At 35.8% G+C, this 22201-nt stretch overlaps 1 protein-coding gene across 3 annotated transcripts in view; it reads right to left on the bottom strand.

The window, feature by feature from the left end:
- The window catches only part of LOC111416731 (uncharacterized), a 129154-nt gene that overhangs the window by 2260 nt on the left and 104693 nt on the right, over positions 1-22201 (bottom strand). For all 3 annotated transcript variants that reach the window (XM_071199726.1, XM_071199727.1, XM_071199728.1), the window contains 3 exons: positions 2467-2625; positions 1314-2358; positions 423-1035 (listed from right to left, as the gene is read on the bottom strand). In XM_071199726.1, the coding sequence (XP_071055827.1) occupies positions 423-1035; positions 1314-2358; positions 2467-2625 (1817 nt within the window). The remainder of the gene's footprint in view (positions 1-422; positions 1036-1313; positions 2359-2466; positions 2626-22201) is intronic.

Below are 22201 nucleotides of genomic sequence, written 5' to 3'. Positions count from 1 at the left end.
AAAACTAAACCCAAAGTTTTCTAGTTCTAGGTCTAGTGTTAGTTCTAGTTTTACACTAGCATTATCACTAGAACTAACAAGACCTAAAACTGGAATCTTGACGTATCTCTCTCAGTATGGCTAAACCCGAATGTTTCTAGTTGTTTCTAATTTTCCTAGTGTCATTTTTGTTTAAAACTGACCAATAGCAACCCTTCTTTTTGGCGCTTCAATTTGAGAATACCCCTCCGAATTAAAAAATAGAGTATAATTAAATTGCGTAACATTTTTTTATAAATCTTATTTTAGTTTTTAGTTAAAAAATTTTTTTTTACTATCTCGTTAGATTGCGTTCTTAAATTTCCCCATCGAGGGTAAATTGAAGCTATTGCCCCGAGGGTGCACATCAATCGTTTATAGATGAGACCTTAACCGGGTTTTACCTGAAAAGTGTAGGGCGATTTGATGGTAGCTATTTCGTAATAAATGTCCTTAAAGTCCGGGGGCGTGGAAATTTCCACTTTGATGGTTTCTAGAGGGTGCGACGAGTCCAGCTTGTTCTCGGTTGAATTTTCGTCGTCGATGAGGGTCGCGATGGATTCGGATCCTACGAGACCTTCGGTGTCGTCGGATCGAGCCTGCGGCGTTACGACGTCATTAGCCGAGGCGGAATCCTGCTGAGAAGCGTCGTTGTTTTCCTCTGCATCATCAGATTGCTTTCTGATGTTCACTCTGGGCTTAGCTGTCGTCTTGTATTGCCATCTTCCGGGGGACCTATTCAATTTAAACTTGTACAAACTAGTGGTTTGGTCGCTTGACTCGGCGGGAGTTGGTTGCACGGCTTTCGGCTTGTAACCTCTTCGGGATGAAGAGTGGCTTGGGGAAGATTCTTGTGTAGTTGACACTTTCGCTTTACTTCGTCGAGACGAGCCGTAACGTTTTGATGAAGATGAAGGTGGTGATGTTGTTTGCTCGCTGTGTACAGAGACAGTTGAAGGTTTCGATTGTTTCGACCTATTGCCACCCCGTTTTTTAGGTCTGAGTGTGGTGTGCTGTCTGTATTATTATTTACAAGTGGGAAATTAGTTACAGAAATATCTACATAGAACACGGAACGTCCAATTAAAACGGAAATGAAAGCATTAAGTTATTATAATATAATAAGACGTGCCGTGTTCGGAAAAGAAAGAAAAGCCGAACCGAAGGCAACCACCAAAGGAAGGAAGTAGACCCTCCAAAAGAAAATAGCCCTTCAAAACGGTACGATAATTGAGCGAAGAAGTGGTGGCCTAATCTAATAACGAGGCAGGTTCGGACCTATTTACTCTACTTACTTTCTGGAGGATTGTTGAGCTGTCGGTCTGGATTTAAAATTGCGCTTGTGGTGATTTTCCAAGTCTTGGGCTTCGTTTTCCTCTATTTCTTGCTCGCGCTGTTTATTTTTAAATCTCTTAAACTGGGATCCTCCTTGTTTCCGTGCTCCTTTCCCGGACGGGCCTTCGATGAGGGCGGTCTCTTCGTTAATAGACCCCGACGGAGTCGGCTCCAAGTGCCTATTGTGTTTATTGCTTTTACCGATGGAAGGTGCCGCCGTTTTCAGTATCCTTAAAGTTGAGGAGGGATTAATTTTTCCCTTTTGGTGCTTATTGTACACATGCGAAGTGCTTTGTAGCACTTGCGCGTACTTCCCGGAAATGTATGTTCCTATTACGCTGGTCTCGTGGACCGTGGTAACACCATCTTTAACTACAGTTCCTCCTAATTTCGTAACTAAACCGGTTGGATGTTGCGAATCGACTCTTTTCGTCGGTTTTGCTTTCGCATCGGCGGTCGATCGATGTTTTAGTCTAAACTTGGAACTGGGTTTTAAATTTACCACTTTATAAGTTTCCTCGACGACTTCGGATGGTTGTCGCGATAAGAAGTCGTATTCGGGCTCTCCGATGTTGTTACCAACAATCACGGCGGGTTCTTCGTCGATTTGTACCTCGACAACTTTAGATACTATCGACGGTTTATCTTCTATAATTTCCACTTTACTTACTATAATTGGTGGTGATTTTGTTGATGATGAAACGACTTCAACTTTCGAGATTATTTCTTTCTTCGCTGAAACTACTTCCACCTTACTTAATGTAATAGGTTCCACGTTTACGACGCTAACTTTGCTCGCTATAATAGGTTTCACTTCGACTACGCTTGATTGTATAATTTTCTTTGGTTCCGTATTTACAACGGAAATAATTTCTTTTACTTCCGATTTAATTTGAATTTCCTTGTGGACGGTTTTGCTTGGTTTGATAACGATTTCTTTCGAGAGTGTTGTAGGTTTTGTGTCAATCACGTTTGCGGCCGGTTGGGATGGCTTTGTGTCCCCTTCTAAAAATAAATTTTATTATGAGATGTATTCCGATGTTTATTTTGTACGTCGTTGTGAGCATCTGTTCACATAACTATGCAAATTTCCAATATTGTCTGGAGAATTACCTGGTGTCGCACTTTGCGGGGAAAATATCATGACCGTGTTGCCAATCGTTGTGGTGAAATCCAAGAATCCGTAAACCGTTTGGGTGATAAAAGCATCCTGTGAAGGGGATGGGTTTCCGGAAACAAAGGCCCTTTCAGAGGTCAACAGTCCGACGACGCCTGGAAACAAAAAGAGATTTCAAGCTTTAGTGTCTGACACGATTATAGTCCGGGAGGAGTTTTCTTCGAAACGCAACAGATAAAAATGATAATTATTGCCGGAAACTTCGAAATGAAATATAACTCCGCTGTATTTCGCAGCCACTTTAAACTTTGATCGTTTCGACCGTTTCGCGTTTAAAGAAGTTTACCTTTTATAGACTTAGCTGTAGCGCCATAACAATAAAATTCTTGGTTGAATTCCAATGAATCACTCCCTCGCACATAAAAACTTTCGCTATTATTTTTATTAACTGTCTCGCTTCTATATACGGCTGTGCAAAAAGGATTACCTGCCTCACTGCCGGAGAAAAGTCATAAAAAAGTCTCTCCGAAGTGCCTATTCCATTTTCTGCCATTTTTATACCTCACAAAGTATTTAAATATTATAAAGTTTACTAAATTGCATCATTATATTAAAATGTTTCTTTTAACACTTGTACGACCAAGACTGGGTAAATAATGACCCGAAAACAATATCTTTTTACATAGCATATGAAATCAAAGCTTGATGTTATTGTCCTTTCATATATTCGCTAGTATTATTATAATTATGTGATATGCAATTAGTTTATACTTTTATATATTGGGTTATAAATGACTCGATTGTGGTCGTTATTAGCTCAAGAAGTGGAGTTGACCTATTGGACAAACTCATTCAAGAATATAGTTGACGCAGAAGTACTAGAAGATGGCCATTTACATTGTTAATGAGTTATTTGGACATTGCGGCATATAATGCGTTTATTTGTAATAAAAATGTACTTTTTGAGCTGGAAATATTTCTGCCAAAGGAGATGGTAAATGTTCTTACAGGAACTAGGCATGTCACTTCTCCAACCAGAAATAAATCGAGGAGCATCAAATATTAAAATAAATGGGAATACCAAATAGTGTAAAAATTATACTCGGAAGTATAGGATGAAAAATAAAAAACCGAGGTCTCGAACCGTCAGCAACCCAAAAGTAGGTCTGAAGTATGCTAAACCCGAATATTTTTAGTTCTAGGTCTAGTGTTATTCTAGTTTTAGTGCAATAAAAATATGCAGCATAGTGATATCTTATGCTAATTAGCGCTACCTACCACTGTCACTAGAACTAATATTAGCCGCACGTCTCTCAAGACGGCTAAACCCGAATGATTCTAGTTCTAGGTCTTGTGTTAGTTCTAGTGATAGTGCCAGTGCCAACCTCAATCTAACACTAAACCTTGAACTAGAAACATTCGGATTTAGCCGCACGTCTCTCAAGACGGCTAAATCCGAATGATTCTAGGTCTAGGTCTTGTGTTAGTTCTAGTGATAGTGCTAGTGCCAACCTCGAACTAACACTAGACCTTGAAATAGAAAAATTCGGATTTAGCCGCACATCTCTCAAGATAGCTAAACCCGAATGATTCTAATTCTAGGTATTGTGCTAGTTCTTGTGATAATGCTAGTGTAAAACTAAAGCTAACACTAGACCGAGAACTAGAAACATTCGGATTTAGCCGCACGTCTCTCAAGACGACTAAACCCGAATATTTCTAGTTCTAGGTGTAGTGTTATTCTAGTTTTAGTGCAATAAAAATATGCAGCATAGTGATATCTTATGCTAATTAGCGCTACCTACCACTGTCACTAGAACTAATATTAGCCGCACGTCTCTCAAGACGGCTAAACCCGAATGATTCTAGTTCTAGGTCTTGTGTTAGTTCTAGTGATAGTGCCAGTGCCAACCTCAAACTAACACTAAACCTTGAACTAGAAACATTCGGATTTAGCCGCACGTCTCTCAAGACGGCTAAATCCGAATGATTCTAGGTCTAGGTCTTGTGTTAGTTCTAGTGATAGTGCTAGTGCCAACCTCGAACTAACACTAGACCTTGAAATAGAAAAATTCGGATTTAGCCGCACATCTCTCAAGATAGCTAAACCCGAATGATTCTAATTCTAGGTCCTGTGCTAGTTCTTGTGATAATGCTAGTGTAAAACTAAAGCTAACACTAGACCGAGAACTAGAAACATTCGGATTTAGCCGCACGTCTCTCAAGACGACTAAACCCGAATATTTCTAGTTCTAGGTGTAGTGTTATTCTAGTTTTAGTGCAATAAAAATATGCAGCATAGTGATATCTTATGCTAATTAGCGCTACCTACTACTGTCACTAGAACTAATATTAGACTTAGAACTAGATGCATTCGGATTTAGCTGCACGTCTCTCAAGACGGCTAAACCCGAATGATTCTAGTTCTAGGTCTTGTGTTAGTTCTAGTGATAGTGCTAGTGCCAACCTCAAACTAACACTAAACCTTGAACTAGAAACATTCGGATTTAGCCGCACGTCTCTCAAGACGGCTAAACCCGAATGATTCTAGTTCTAGGTCTTGTGTTAGTTCTAGTGATAGTACTAGTGCCAACCTCAAACTAACACTAAACCTTGAACTAGAAACATTCGGATTTAGCCGCACGTCTCTCAAGACGGCTAAATCCGAATGATTCTAGTTCTAGGTCTTGTGTTAGTTTTAGTGATAGTGCTAGTGCCAACCTCGAACTAACACTAGACCTTGAACTAGAAACATTCGGATTTAGCCGCACATCTCTCAAGATAGCTAAACCCGAATGATTCTAATTCTAGGTCCTGTGCTAGTTCTTGTGATAATGCTAGTGTAAAACTAAAGCTAACACTAGACCAAGAACTAGAAACATTCGGATTTAGCCGCACGTCTCTCAAGACGGCTAAACCCGAATGTTGCTAGTTCTAGGTCTAGTTTTAGTGCAATAAAAATATGCAACACAGTAATTTCTTATGTAAAATAGCGCTACCTATCATTGTCGCTAGAACTAACATTAGACCTAGAACTAGAAACATTCGGGTTTAGCCGCACGTTTCTCAAAACGACTAAACCCGAATGATTCTAGTTCTAGGTTTCGTTAAATTATTTTAGTCGTACAAGTACAATTTCCCAAACGTGTCGAAATTTGAATGTGCCATAAAGCTAACGAATAATTTTTATTGATTAATCAAATTCCTGATGATGAATATTTAATATTTGAAACCGGTACTAAAAATGAAATCGAAATTTTGTAAAATTTTAACTAATCTCGTTTAAAATCGATAACGTTTGATGTTTTAACGTTTTATTACCATAATAAATTCACCATTGAGATAAAACATTAAATATTGACAACAAACTTTAAAAGCTATTTAATGCAAGGAATAAGCTTTCGAAAAAGGGAGAGAGAAAGTTGAGCTAAGAATCGTCAATTTTTTAAGAAGTCTCTTTAAACTTTCAGACTAAAGCTGTTTTTTAAGGGTCGAGCTTTTAGGCGTGGGTTAAAGCTCGCGTAATGCAGTCTGGGTTCCGTTCGAAGCGCGCCCACTTTTTCACGGGCCGTATGCAAAACACGCTAACCGAATTTGGGCTGGGCGGCGCCGTGTTGTTCGAAAATAGAAGAAAAATTGCAAGTTAGAACTGGTGCAATACGTGTGCTTTATAACCGTAGCAAGTGGCGTTGACGTTCAACGCTCACTTACAAATAACCACTGTTTCTCGGCCACTTTTTCAATTGCACCACGAAATCGCGTTGAGTAATGGGTTAACTTATTTGATAATGGGACCAATTTCGCCTCGCCGCTGTTGGGTGAAATTTATTAGTGGTGATATACAACGTATGTAACCTTATTATTATTTTTTTATATAGTTTTTAGAACGATTTTTTTTTTGGAATCGTTTATAACCAGCAATTTTTGTTCACTGCAGTAGTTGCGCGTAAAGTTTATTTTTATTTATAATATTTGAAAATAGAATTGAATTCGTACCCAAAAAAAAGGTTACAAAAAAAGATTCTCGCATTTTAATAAATTCTCGATTCCCACCATAAATTCTAAATGAAAAATATCGTTCGTGATTTAATGTCGTTGGTCCAAAAAAATTTTTGATGCATTTTCCACTTTATTGTGCACGATTTCCAATTGTATTTCCTCTGACAATTTTTATTTGATTTTTAGTAAATATATTTAAAAAAAAAACAATGGTACCAAAATAAATAAAGTTTTCCTGGATATATTTACAGATACAAAGTTTTCATTTTGGAGTTACGGAATTAAAAGTTTTCAGAGTAGAATTTCGTGCTTTCGCAAACCGAGTTACAGCAAAATGCTGTCCCGCAATAAACGAACATCCAGGGATCCAAAACAATGCGATACGTGCGGCCCTGCACCATTAATTATCGCCAAAATTACGCTTTGTCTTCGTTACGTTGCTAATTGTATTTAGTTTGCAATTGCGTGATGAAGTCGTACCGCTAAGTTTCATAACTGCCACGACACTACTACAATTAGTACTGTATTTGCGTAAAGTTCCCTTAAGCATTTATTTTCATTTGCTTTTTACCTCCTCGTTAAGTCGTCACCCGGAATACAAATGCGTTCTATCGGACTTAAACGTTTATTACAATTTGTTCAAACAATTTTAAAAGCAATTTTTTAATAATTCATATTTTAATATTACATCGGATCGTTTATCATTACTATTTAGACATTTAATGGGAATATAATTCGTTGTGATATTATCAAGGTAGTAATATTTTAATATTCAATTGTGGTTGTATTGCAAAGTGCTTTAAGAGATAGATGTAAATTTCGTCGCAATTAATAGGATTAAGCAATTAGCATGTATATTATCTTTCGTCCAACCCTCTCGGTATCAATTTGTATCGGTCCATGACCAGATCCGGTAACGCCGTCAATTATTTGTATATTTTCAATTTAAATGTTAATTTCATGCAAACGAAATCCGAACAAGAACCGACTGCCAGCGTACAATAAATTTCGAATATTGCCCCAAGCGATTTCTCGTTTTATCTAATTTCGAGTTACCAGCCCACAGTAATATTAGTATTGACGGTCCGAATTCATCCGAAATTAGTCCGCGCAGTCGGCAAATTATTATTACATCATCAAGTTCTTTGAGTATTTATCGAAAATGCACGTAAACGTACTGTGTATAAACGCTGCACGTTTTGGGAAAACCAAGAGCAAATAATATTTGTGTAACAATGAAATACGGTCGTTCAATAGTTGAAGCTTCAATGTTGTCGCATTGACAAGTGAGGAGCCCCGTACATTTACTAAGCGCTCCCAATCATCCCCTATTGTTGACCTCTAATAGTTTATGTTTGCTACCGCTCTAATACCTACGTGCACAGCGTATTCAACCACGCTATATTCCAATGTTGTTTTATATATCTGAATACCAATGAGTACAATACCATGGAATATTATTTCAAAAAAGTATGGATAAATTTATGTAGATTGTTTTAATATTTCCAAGACATAAAAATAATCTATTTTGAAAATTCTGAATTACAATCGTACATTTAGAGATTAATTTATCTAAAGTTTTTTAAAAAATCTATTTTGAATCTATACCAACTCATAAATAAAAAAGATTGTTTTTTAATGGTGAAGATTGTTTTTAAAAAGAATCTACTTCATTTTACTTAACATGTTTAATACAATAATTTAATACCCGGCTCCTCCACCAAAAATGATTATTTTTAATTTTAACTTTACTAAGTATTATTATGAGAGGAGAAAGGCCCCTCTCATCACCGCGACCTATAAGATCTATTATAACTTAAGCCCTCCAAAGGTTTAGGGCAAATCTAGGTCCTTGATGAACCTTAGTATTGCTCCAAGGTCTTGTTCCTTTATGTGAAGAAGTGAAGAAGAATGATTTAAGAATGATTCTCAATTCAAACAGATATTTGAAAATATAATAGACTGCCTAAGACTGACGTCACAGAGATGGGCGGAGCTTATACTTGACTCCAAACAATTTCGTTGCTAACCTCAGTTGCCAACGATAAATCGCCAAAAAATGTCACTTGAAATGTCATCACTTAGTTTATTTTATTTTAACACTAATGCAAAATTGCATATGGTGATTTACCGTTAGCAACACAGTTAGCAACGAAAATGTTTGGAGTCGGTATAAGCTCCGCCCATCTCTATGACGTCAAGGCTTAGGTTGCTTAAACGAGAAACTGTCAAAACGTCATGGCCTTCTAATAAATATGTAAACGGTTTCCTACATTTTCCGCATGTTTTAATAAATTTCCCAATATGAGGCAAACTACAATAAATAGGTATAGGAATGTTTATAGATAATTTGTAGAAAATTGAATTCCCTTTCTAATAGGTTAAAAAAATACGGAGCGTTCCATTTAAAATTTTCAACTTTCTCACCATTGAATATGGAGAAACAGTAATTAAATTTTTGACCAGCCTGTATAAGATACTCCGATACAACAAATGACAATCTATTTGACAGCATCTGAAGAGTAATTGTGCCAATATAGATCTTTTTTGAATGAACGTTGGCTGAGATATGGGGTTTTAAAGAGCACGTTGAAATTTACCAAAAAAAGCTTAAAACCAAAATAACTCGAAAACGAAAAACGCTAGGTACCAATAACTTTCATCAAAGTCAACCTATTTTTTTACGTACAATTAAACGGTGTAATAATATGCTATGTAACTATAGCATTCCGCTTAAAATAACGAAGTTATGGTCTACATTCGATAGACCGGAAGTGGCGGCCATCTTGAAAATATTTTAGATCGAAAGTTCCGAATGAACAACCCATGCTACCAAAATTTCTAATCTCTACGAATAGCGGAATTTGAAAAAGTTCTAACAAACCAGTTACGTGAGACACTCTGTATATATATACAGTGTGTTAATTAATTATCGTATCCAACGTCATCATTGCAATTATGCAACCATTATCACAGTGCAATACGCATCATACGCAAATCGCGTATTGCAATAAAAATACTGTGATATTGGTTGCATACTTGCAATGATGACGTCGGGTACGATAATTAATTAACACACTGTATATATATTATGAACTAAAGAGGGCAAAATATTGTGGAGTCAGAAAAATAAGAATTAGGTTTATTCATAAAACGGAGCATGTTGCCAAAGATAAAATCATATACAATATAGAACATCAAGTAAAAGAGCTACAAAAAAGTAGAGTATCGTTGTAAAAAGGACCTGATCTTGAAATTAATAACAAACTATTATTTACTATGGTTGATGGGAATATATGCAATGCCGCAACTAACACAGCATCTACAATGCGGTGCTACTTGTGTGGGCTGACTTCTAAAAGCTTTAATGACATATCAAAGAAGAAAGATGTGAACCCAGAATCACTATCATCGAGAATATTCACTTACTGTGGATCTGAACAAACTTGCGGATTGGTTTGAAGCGCACAACATAAGTTAAGTACAAAAAAAACGAAAATTGTTAATTATCACTTATGCTCTGACCAGATCAAGGCGAGGTATCGGGATACTGAGATAGCCAGTGTTGAAGAGATTTCGTTTCTGGGTTGGAAAATGGATCCTGGAGTGTCTTGGACAAATCATATTGATTTCCTTGCTGGCAAGATCAGTCATTTCTCATATGCCATTCGGATTATTTCCAGATCAGCTGGCATTGAGGTCAGCCTGTTATGCATATGTTCATTCCTTGCTAAGATATGGAGTTGTGTTTTGGGGTCGTGGTGCTGGTATAGATAGAATCTTCATACTACAGAAGAGGTGTCTAAGGTTGTTGGTGTAAACAATACTGATAGATGTAGAAGTTACTTTAAAGACTATAAAATGCCTACCTTGTATGGAATTTATATTCTGGAATGTGCCGTATTGGTTAGGAACAATTTCTTAAATCTTTTAATAAATATGAAATATCACATCCTCGAGACATACGCGGGAAGGATGAACTGCTATTTGGTGCCACCAAAAACGCACCTTACTAAAATTCAGAAGACGACTCTATACCAGAGTATCAAGATCTACAATCACATTTCGGAAGGTAAGGATCCTGCTAGTTCCAAGATTCCGGAGAAGACTAAGAGATATTGTCACGGAAAATCCTATGTGTAATTATTCTTAAATTGACGCACTCTACACTTTTTTGGTAAAATGGAGGAATAAAGTATTATTATTAACCGCTAGATTTGTGCCAGCTGTTGTTGTGCTGTCTTGTGTTTTGTATTTGGCCACCAAACCAGTGAGGCATAGGCGATCATGGGTCTGATTATTGCTACGAGGGCCCAGTGAGTCATTCGTAGTTACCCATGCTGACATTTTTCCTCACCTTGACTACTAAGTATCAAAACAAACGTTTTAAAGACTTTTTAATTAATTGATGCATTCAATAATCGATCACCGAGTCAAATCAAATTTGGAAATCTCAACTGACAATTTCATAATGGAAGAGCCGGACGCACGCGGAGTTGGGCGTTTGATTAATGTAGGCGCCGCGTTTGACGCTGACCCGTTGGCAGAAGGCGTACAACATTGCACTAGACACGCAAACGGCATCCCCTGAATTATTCGATTCATTTGGCGTATACAGAACCGGCAAGCAATTAATCCAGTTTCCTTTGAGGAACGCGAATAATAAATCGGGCCGCAGTGGAATATTATTAACGTATTTAGATGGTACGCGATAATTAATTTCCGATATGATGGTAGTGATGCAAGAGAAGGTTTTTGGGGGGTGGCTGGTGGAATTGTTGAGGGGGCGGTAGCAATTGCGGAATTGACGCGGTGCTGTCGTTTTATTGTTCGGGGCGCGGTGGAAATTCGGACGTTTTGCTTTCGAATTACATTGACGGTCGGGCGCTAATGACTCGTGTAAAATTCCGCCGCGCGACGGGTCTATTAAATTATCGCTTGAATTCCGTACCCGCATTCGGTTTTCAAATTTTGTACCGACACTTCGACGTACGTTTGTCAGTTATTGATAGGCGTTTGGACATCTTTTGGGGATTTACTGAATTGGTTAACGTCAAGTTGTACTTGAAATTTTAAAGGTGGTAATTTATTGGTAATAAGACCTAAATCAATGTGATTGGGTTTCTCGTTGCACTCTTGGGACATGTTAACGAAATTAAGCTAGAAAGGTGAGTTCCGCCATATTTCCTGGTAAAGACCGTTGGCGCCATAACTACCAATTACGTCGGAAACGGCGGCGCAGTCCCGGCGTATAGTAATTCGGGTATACGGCCCATCCATTATGTATAAATCAATGGGTGAAACATTACTTGAGCCATACGTCACGCGCATAAATTGGAAACAACAAACACTGCAACGATAAAATTCATCTTCCGAGCCGGCAGCAACATGCCGAACCGGTGGAGGCCGGGCCGTTAATACGTAATGTATTGTACCGGCTGCCCCCCAAACGGCGTGGCACACTCTCTCTCTAGTTCCATGTGTATTATCGTTATTGCTGAACGCCACTGGAGCGCCGGTGTTAATGCCCAGTCGATACCAAAGTCCTTTTCTATCTTTGTCTCGCACCCTTGCAACTCCCAACGTTAGTGGTCGCCTTGGATATTGTTGAATAGAAGCGATTCCCGTTTTAAATCCCAAATACTACCACCAACCTCTCCCATCGATTCTTATTCGAAGAGGATTTGACTTACTACCATCATATTTCAAAGATTTAATAAAGTCTGGTTTCACTTTATTTTACTACATTTATACTTATTAAATTCCATCTCGAATAGGTCTTCTTTTTATTAAAAACCAGAGGTTTCCCCGAGCAAGTGCAAAACTAATTGCACGAATCCATAAAACATAATTTGGTCCCTTCATCAATCAATCCCGCTTATTGTTTCATTATAAACTATGCCGGATCGAGTCGTAAAACTGAGTAATTGGAAAGTTGAGCAATTATTGTCAAACGTTCCTTTTCAATTAACTCGGCGGATGAAGAAGGTAATGACATTTATTGTTGCGTAAATGGTGAACGTAGATATAATAATAATAATAGTATTTATTGAGTTCTCCAACTATAAAGTTTAAACCCGTTAAAAAAAAATTATGGGCAATTACAAAAAAATTATATAGAATTACGCAAGGTATCCCTTCACCGAACCATTAAGAAAAGGGTATTATTAGAAACATATTTATAACGTATCATTTATTTAGAAAGTTTCAGTACAATATACAGTGTGTTAATTAATTATCGTACCCGACGTCATCATTTCAAGTATGCAACCAATATCACAGTATTCAATACCAAATGCAAATCGCGTATTGCAATACCAATACTGTGATATATTTATTTATTATCGTACCCGACGTTATTATTGCAAGTATGCAACCAATATCACAGTATTGGTATTGCAATACGCGATTTGCATTTGGTATTGAATACTGTGATATTGGTTGCATACTTGAAATGATGACGTCGGGTACGATAATTAATTATAACCACAAAGTAGTAGTATAAGGAGATAAAACGGCAATAGGCGACTGTGTTCCAGAATAGGGCGAATCTAATTCAGAGTTTTACCTTGTGGCTCTGACGACAGCACCCCGGTGGCAAAACTGTAAACTAACTAAAATTAATCTGTTTAGGTTAAGTCGGTTATGTTTAGTAGTAGTTTGACTTTTTTTGATTATGCGATCCTTTGCATCATTTTTACAACTCAATATTAGATAATAATTAATTATATATAATAATACTAATCAATATTATTATTTTTATTACTCTTATAATATAGAATTGGTGCCAGCTAAAATCAGCTGATCTGTGGTCAGAACAAATTGCAAGCAACTATAACCTAAAAAGTATATTTAATTTTAGTTTGCAGTTTGTTTGATGTTGGTGGCATCTCGTTTTGTGACCTCGATTTAAAATCACAGAATAACTAGAAGTGACACTGGCAATCTTTACCACCAATAGCTGCATACTGACTCTAATTAAGATTTAAGACCCAATATAGTAGGTAGCCACAATATAACATCTCTTCTAGCTCGTCTTCTAGCAAAACATGGAATCATTTCATCAATTGTATTTGTTGAGTATCAGCGGATGTTTGATGCAAAGACCACAGCCTACAAATAATTATGACAATGCAAGGAGTGTGCTTGAAGGGTACAGGGAACCAAGGCAAACAGTAAAGAGAGTATACAAGAGATAGGAGAAGGAACAACATAACTAATTATTAGAAGAAATTGATGAGTTATGTAACGAGCATAACACATGGAAATTTTACTAGAAAGTAAGTAGTAATAATAATAATACATATATTTATTACCCAACAAAGTACCAATTACAGGACAATATTATACTATACAGACATACAAACTTACATTAACACAAGAATCAATTAAACCAAGCAAATCCAAGCATCCTCGCAGCACAAGATGCGAAAAGTTACTCCCAGATCTCTGATAGATGTCAACTTAGCATTCCACCTATACAGTAGGATGAAGGGATGAGGAGTAGTTCTATGTGTAAAAGTGATAGCATTACATTTCTCCACATTAATCCTGAGCTGATTACGATCGCACCATTTTACCAAGATATCAAGATCCTACTGCATCGAAGTCTTCCGAGATCATATCTTAAGGTCATCAGCATAAGCCAATACACCAGACTTAAATCTGTTTAATAAGTCGTTAATAACTATTTCGAACAGTTGAACCCAAGTTAGAGCCCTGTGGGACACCAGATCGTGCAATAAACTCTGAGCTTCTTCATACGTCTTAGAAAAGTTAGTGCACACTACATCGATTGAACTTGCGGATAAACAGCTTCATAGATTATTTGCTCAAATACTTTAGCGAAGTTAGATATTATGGAGATGGGACGATAATCAGCAATATTGTTATGATCACCACGTTTAAAAACGGGAATTATCCCTGATCGCTTCCAGATGCTGGAAAGAATCTGGAATGCTGGAGAATCCCAGAAAAAATGCTGGAAGGTTATGAACACCAGTCATAAATTTGTTCGGCAACTTCTTAAGAGGATCAAGAACCTGTTCCACAATGATAATCTTTAAAATGATAGATGGATATAATATATAGACTGCGAAACAACCATATAGGGAGTATCGTAGATGCAATCGTCCAAAGCTATTCCACGAGGGAGTCTTGTAGACTTAGTTTTATGCCTTATATTATTCTAGAAGCTACAAGGATCAGAGCGCAGTGATTGCTCATCATTACTTTCATTACTTGTAAAGACTATATACGTAAAAAGAACAAAATAAGAATTTAAACCCAGAATAACGGCATATAGAGACAAACAGAGAAGTATCCTTAATAATAATGAAAAAATACTCAATAGGCTGCTTCGAAAGACTTTTAGGAACCAACTAAGGAATATTGTTACCAGAGACCAGACTGTCCAACATGTAAATGTTAAAATTTAAAAATTTGATAGGGTTGGTTATTTTAGCAAAAATTAAAAAAAATGGAATCAGATAACACAAATCCTAGTAGTTTCACAAAATAATCCCAAAGCAATTCTACTAATTGAGCCGAGCGCAATATTACTGAACGCGTCGCCGGATTAAATCCCATTATGTGCTTATCACCTCGAATATTCGGATTCATAGAGAAGGAAATTTGGTGTGCATTCGATGGAGCTTTGTGTCGTGTAAAATGTAGAGAACAAAGCAAAACCGTTATTTTGCAGTTCATAACATTGGTAGTTGGGTGGTAATCCATCCAATGCAATGTTGGATGAACTCTCAAATCGTTGTAATAGATGTGAACCACGGTTTCAATTACCGTTTTACGTCCCGTGTAACGACGTTACGTTGCAATTTTGAGAGTACCGATTCAAAAAAAAGGCACCCTACGCGTTTTGAGCTTTTACGTTCGAGAGTGGTACGCTTAATTGCACGTAAATTTCACCATTAGCATCCGCTAATGGAAAAGTTAGACCGGAAAAGTGATACGGAACCGGTAAATTTTAAAATCGACTCTCTCTCGCTCGGACAATATGGAAAAAGAGATCGGATATTTGAATTTCCTTTTGCTATTATCTGGTTTATTTGGGATGGAATTTAAAAAATAGTCGCACCGAATAGGCCGATCGAAAACGGCAGGCTTTTAATTCCGCGTAGTGAAAAAACTTCGCGTTTAGCACGCACGGTCGGCCAGCGAAAGGATAAATTATGCACCCGGACAACTGTATTCAGGCTACGGTCAAACGAACGTGTTTACCGCGCGCATAAATATTTGTGCGGCCCTTTTGAAAAACTCAATTAGTCGAACGGACGCGGCGTGACGTCGAAAATTAATTACCTCGAATTAACATTCATTACACGGCCAGCGTTTTGAATGTAAACACAAAGTTGTCCATTTCGACAGCATCGCAAAATGCAATTTTAATGTCTGTTTTTGTAATCCGTGACAAATGCAGCAGGCGCGGCAGCCGAGTTCTATCTATGCGTGAACAAAACCGTCCCAACTACGACCCCCCATCTGCACGTGCCCTACACATATTGTAAAAGGGGAATATTTAGACCGGAAAAATTTAATAATTTTCAAACCAGCAATAATATAACACATAATTACACATTGTTATATAAATAAATTTGTTCACAACTCAACAATGTTTCAGTGATAATAACATTAATCTGTCAACTAGTAGTATTGGAAACACCAAATTTGTTGGACTTATTTAACTCTTATTTAACTGGAGCAAGTGTTTAACATAAAATTTTGCTCAACTGGAGCATATATAGGTTGAAATCATATGATATTTCATTAAAGCATAGACAGTTTTGAAAAAATTTTTGGACATACGAGTATGTAAATTCTACAAAAAACAATAATCTTAACAAAACCAGAAATATATTCTTTAAGTGCGCAGTGACTTTGCCTTGGTGCTACAACATTCAAGTTCGGCCATCTTAAGAGACTAACCCGAATCTATCTAATTCTTGGTCTAGTTTTAGTTCTAGTTTTATATCATTAAAACTTATACCACATCTAGAACCAGCAACATACGGGTTTAGCCGTCTTGAGGGACGAAGGGCTAAACTCGAATGTTTCTAGGTCTAGTGATAGTTCTGATGATATAAGTACCTAGAACTAGAATCATATGAGTTTAGCCGTCTTACATACAGTGTGTTAATTAATTATCGTACCCGACGTCATCATTGCAAGTATGCAACCAATATCGCAATTCGCGTTTTGCAATACCACTACTGTGATATTGGTTGCATACTTGCAATGATGACGTTGGCTACGATAATTAATTAACACACTGTACGCCGCACCTTCTTCTTGTTCTACGCTTAGGCTGATGCGCAACAGAATTTAATCGCACACTCTACAAACGGCTTTGATTTTTTTATTTGTATTTTTCATCCTTATTTCTTAGTCCTTTTGGAATTAGATACTAAAACTGCGGCTACAATCTATCAGGCAGATTAATTATTTTATATAGCATATACGAATTGGAAAAATATACGTATGGGTTTTTTTTCAAGATACTCAGTAAACTTGTACACAACCCTAGAACCTAGGCTCTGTCCCATAAGTTAATCCTGGAATTTTCCAACATAAATATCGAATTTCAAACAGCATCCCCACTTATCGCAAAATTTCTTAGGCATATACTGTTTTAGCACACTTCTACCTTTAAATTTGATCATCGACTCGTCCAAGGCTAATACTTCACTTGATAAAAGACAATACTTAAAAGCTTTTTCTAAACGATCTAACAACGCCCATACTTTATAAAGACGATCAAAATATTCCGAATCACTATTAGGCATAGCAGAGTAATGATTGATATGCAAGTGTCCTAATAGCCAAGCAAATCTTTTTTGCGTCATAAGAGAGCTAATGCAAGAATCACGTAGATCTGGTGCATTGGACCAATAATCTTTGTAACTTGGCCAATGCTTGATCCCCATAAGTACTAATTGATTCCTAAAAAGGCATTTATTTCTCCGCACGTCGTTCTCCTGTAATGTTTTCTAGTACGACTTGTATTCGTTGACGTCGATTTCCTGAAGATGACTGTCTACAGTCGAAATCGGTAAAAATCTAAGTTTTATACAATAAATATCATCGTTTAAGTGCAACTTTTAGTTTCATTTATATTAATTTGTTTCTTAAAGCTGAATTCAAAAAATTCCTCTTTTTACAAATTTTATTATTTTTTGTTACCAATAGAATCGGAAGCACCAAATTTAATGTACTTGTTTGAATATTGATTGATTATAGTTTTTTGTTAATTCTAAACCATATCAAATCATATCGAATTCGGATGACACACATCACATTATATTCGTGTTATGCAAATACGTCCATTAATTCAATAATTAGTGTTGGTCACTCGGATTGTATATAATAGCACAATTTTGATAAATTACGAAATATCAATCATACCCATACAGATAATTGGGTTAATTTGATTGAAATTACTCCACAGGAAGTTTAAATCTCAATCGTCAACGGTTAGTATCACGTTTGGGTGCGTCCGGTATCAGTTACAAGGTTGTCCATGTTTACAGGCTCACCATCTCGGTTAATATCACGAGGTGAGAGATTTTCAAGGTAACACTTTGTGCGATTATTTATAGTCGCTCGGACGTTGTACTTAGAAATTGCGCCTAACGCTGAAGAATTCACCTTGAACGAGCCACATCTCTTAAGTGTAAGTGAGTACTTGCAACGAGGTGCACGTGTTTACTGCATATATGGAAATGGGCACATGGCGGTAATTAAAGAAGTTATAAAAACAAAAAAATTGACTTTGACTTTGAAACGGTTTCTATATTATTTGTATTTTAGTTGGAATGAATATTTTTCTATATTGAAATATTTTCTTGTGTGATATTTGTTGAGGTGGACGACATATTCCGGAAAACGTATCGCCAGACTTTTCGATTTATAATATTGATATACGAGGCGTCGATGCATAACGTATACCTCCACGTTTCTGCAAAGAAAAATCGAAAAAATAAAAACTTGCTTCTATTCCTGAATGTTTTTTTTTTTTTCATTTTCGTCCGAAAGAAAATAAATTATTGATGAGTCGTAAATTTTTTAATTCGATTAAATAATCTTAACTCTCGTTGTACGCGGAAGCTTAATCCTCGTAATGTAACGAAATGGTTTACGGGGAAGTTTTACAATGTTTCATTATAACATCGCGAGTTCATATTAATTAAACGGAGTCCGCTACCGGTGGCAAAAAGAAAAGAAAAATTTTAATAAGGGCAAAGTTGTGAACAAACTAAACGAGTATACACCGCGCACACAAAGGGCCTAGGAACCAGGGTAATAATGTAATACTCTTGGTAGTGATAAAGCTGCACCGGCTTCGTGGGTATAATATCATAGCTTCCATTTAAAACGAGTAATAATGAAGAAAGACTACAAGAAAAGCGCTTGAATTTATTCAATTTAAGGATTTTATTCTATCTTAAATTTATATATATATGTATAATGTATATACAGGGTGAGTTTTTTCCATGTTTAGTATAGAGATCTTGAAAACTAGCGGAGATCATGTCTTTATAAAAAAAGGCCTTTTCTCAACAATTCTAATGATATACCACTTGACACAGATATTTTTATTAATAAATAAATTATAACCATTGATTCTTTTAATTGGAAAACTGTTCAGGTAGTATGCTATGAAAACAATTGCTAGATACGTTTGCAAACGTAAGTTGCCATGATTTCGTACCGCTAACTTATTAAGTGATGGTGCTCCATCCTGTTGAAACCATTTAAGCAAATGACGTGTCTGCAGGAGCAATTCATCCAACATATTATCGAACTCGTTCTGTAGAAAGTGAAGATAACGATTTCCGTTTAACGTATCATATTAACGTGTAATCTCCGCTAGTTTTTCGAGTTATCTAGTTAGCCATTTCTTCCAAAAAACAAAAAGTTCATTAAATTGAGTTCATAAAACTGCAATTCTTTCCCTATTTAATCGTCTCTCTATCTCCGCTAGTTTTCGAGATCTCCATACTAAGCATGAAAAAAACTCACCCTGTATAGTATATACAGGGTCATCCACGATGACCGTCCATTAGAGCTATATAGGGTTCTGGCCAAAATAAAAATTTGAAACTTTAGAATTAAGTATTATCAATTACGTTCTCTTCGACTAAAATATTTTCAGATTTCTAGCACTTCCGGTTATATCGGAAGTCGCCACCTACTTTATTTTTTTAAATGGAACATCCTGTATATTTTTACATATTTGGATTTGTCTATTTTCAAGGTTTATGAATTTTTTCTGTTCCCCATATTTTATTACTTAGTCGTCTTCGGTGTCTCATTTTACATCATTTATACATATTAACTTTACTTTCTGCTCCCAATTGACGTTCTAACTATCAAATTTGATCATTTTGCGTCACAAGAAGATTTTAATATCAAAAGTGTCATTTGAATGACATCTTAAAGATTAAATTTATAATTTTCTTGCAGTTTGACATTCTAAATGACATGTAAACCTCAATTTTTGCTACCAATTGACGTTCTAACTGTCAAATTTGATTGTTTTACATCACACGAACATTTTAATGCCAAAAGTAACATCTAAATGATAACTTAAAGATAAAATTGACAGTTTGACATTTTTAATGACAGGTCAACCTCAATTTTTGCTACCGATTGACGTTCTAAGTGTAAAATTCGATCATTTTGCATCATAAGAAAATTTTAACGTCAAAACTGACATTTGAATGACATATTGAAGATTAAATTACAATTTTCTTACAATTTGACATTCTTAATACCAGGTCAACCTCAATTTTTGCTACCAATTGAGGTTCTAAGTGTAAAATTCGATCATTTTGCATCATAAGAAAATTTTAACGTCAAAACTGACATTTGAATGATATATTGAAGATTAAATTACAATTTGACATTCTTAATGACAGGTCAACCTCAATTTTTGCTACCAATTGACGTTCTAATTGCAAAATTTGATTATTTTGCATCACACGAAGATTTTAATGCCAAAAGTAACAGCTAAATGATTGCTTAAATACAAAATTGACAGTTTGATAGATGAGCTTATTTTCTGCTACCAATTGAAATTGTAACTGTTAAATTCGATCATTTTGCATCACAAGAAAATTTTAATGTCAAAACTGACATTTGAATGATTTATAAATTATAGAAAGTAACGTTGTACTTGACATTTTTGATTACAAAAAATTAAAATGTCAAAAATGACTCAACTTAGGTATAGTGTATGTAACATACAAGTGGCCCAAAATTGAATAAAAATTTCAAAAATGTAATAAAATACAGGGTGTTCCATTTGAAATATGAAAATTGTCATCTCTTCCGGTGTAACCACAAGTACCTGGAACCTGGTCTGCTAATTTTCAAACCCCCACTATATTTGGTTATTGACTATGTCACACTAGGTATTCATGGCACACTAGGTTAAATATCGATATGTGTGCAGTTTCCAAAAAACTTTAATTATCAGTTTTTGATTGGATTAACAAACTTTCTACAAACGTGTTTTTCTTAAAATTGCTTTGATCAAAGCTTTGCGACCAATTGATAGATAATTGATCACTTTACACGAAAATACTGCCCGTTTGACAAAATTAACAATGGCGTAGACAATATTTTTAAAAAAGGGCTTTTTATTGCAGATAATGTTTAATTTTAAAGAAAGTTTGACCCGAAATTTATTTATTGAAATTAAGACTCTTCATTTTAATTTTTCATGTATTATCTACTCTAGAAGTCTGTCAGCGGTTTTTTGAATCACCCTGTATAAATATACAGGCTGTCCAGAAATGACGTGTACAACGCAACACCACAAGTACCTTGACCTAAAATATGATGATTTAACTCAACTTATCTATATACAAAATTGCTTAGTTTAGCCGCTAGAGGGCTTTAAAAATAATATGTTTTTTAATTTTTTTTTTTAAATAAGTCGAAAAATCCTCTATGGATGTTATTCATTTTTTGGTCATGGATTTCTATCAGCAGACTACAGCTATTTGTGGAATAAACTCTAATTTCGAAAATTATAGGGTGTTTAAAAACTGTGTAACAATACATTATGCATCCATATCTTTGTAACCCCCTGTACAAACACTACCATTTTTTTTCTGAATAGTTACTTTAATTTAGAACCTATTTTCTCTCTTACAAAATTTCAGTTGGGTGAACGGTTTAGCCACAAAAAATGTTCTGTAAATCCCCACAAGCACGAATGAGTGATGCAAAGGTATATTTAATTTTAAAAACAAAAACAATTTGTCACTTAACTTGACAGTAGTATTCGTATTTTTCGTTTTGCGTTTTATCTTTGATTCATCATGAATTTTCAAAGAACTCTAGCGATTAAACTAAGCAATTTTGTATATAGATAAGTTTAGTTAAATCATCGTATTTTTGGTCAAGTTACTTGTGGTCTTCCGTTGTACATGTCATTTCCGGACAACCTGTATATAAATACAGGGTGTTAATTAATTATCGTACCCGACATCATCATTGTAAGTATGCAACCAATATCGCAAATCGCGTATTTCAATACCTATACTGTGATATTGGTTGCATACTTGCAATGATGACGATAATTAATTAACACACTGTATATATAGATATGTATGTTGAAATTTATTTCCGGCTCCTCCACCTTTTATTAAATATATAAATTAAAGTTTTTGAGATATAATACGATTTATATTGATGACAAATAATATG

Source organism: Onthophagus taurus, chromosome 11, assembly GCF_036711975.1.
Source record: "Onthophagus taurus isolate NC chromosome 11, IU_Otau_3.0, whole genome shotgun sequence".
Lineage (NCBI taxonomy): Eukaryota > Metazoa > Arthropoda > Insecta > Coleoptera > Scarabaeidae > Onthophagus > Onthophagus taurus.
This window is presented reverse-complemented; position numbering and strand designations above follow the sequence as displayed.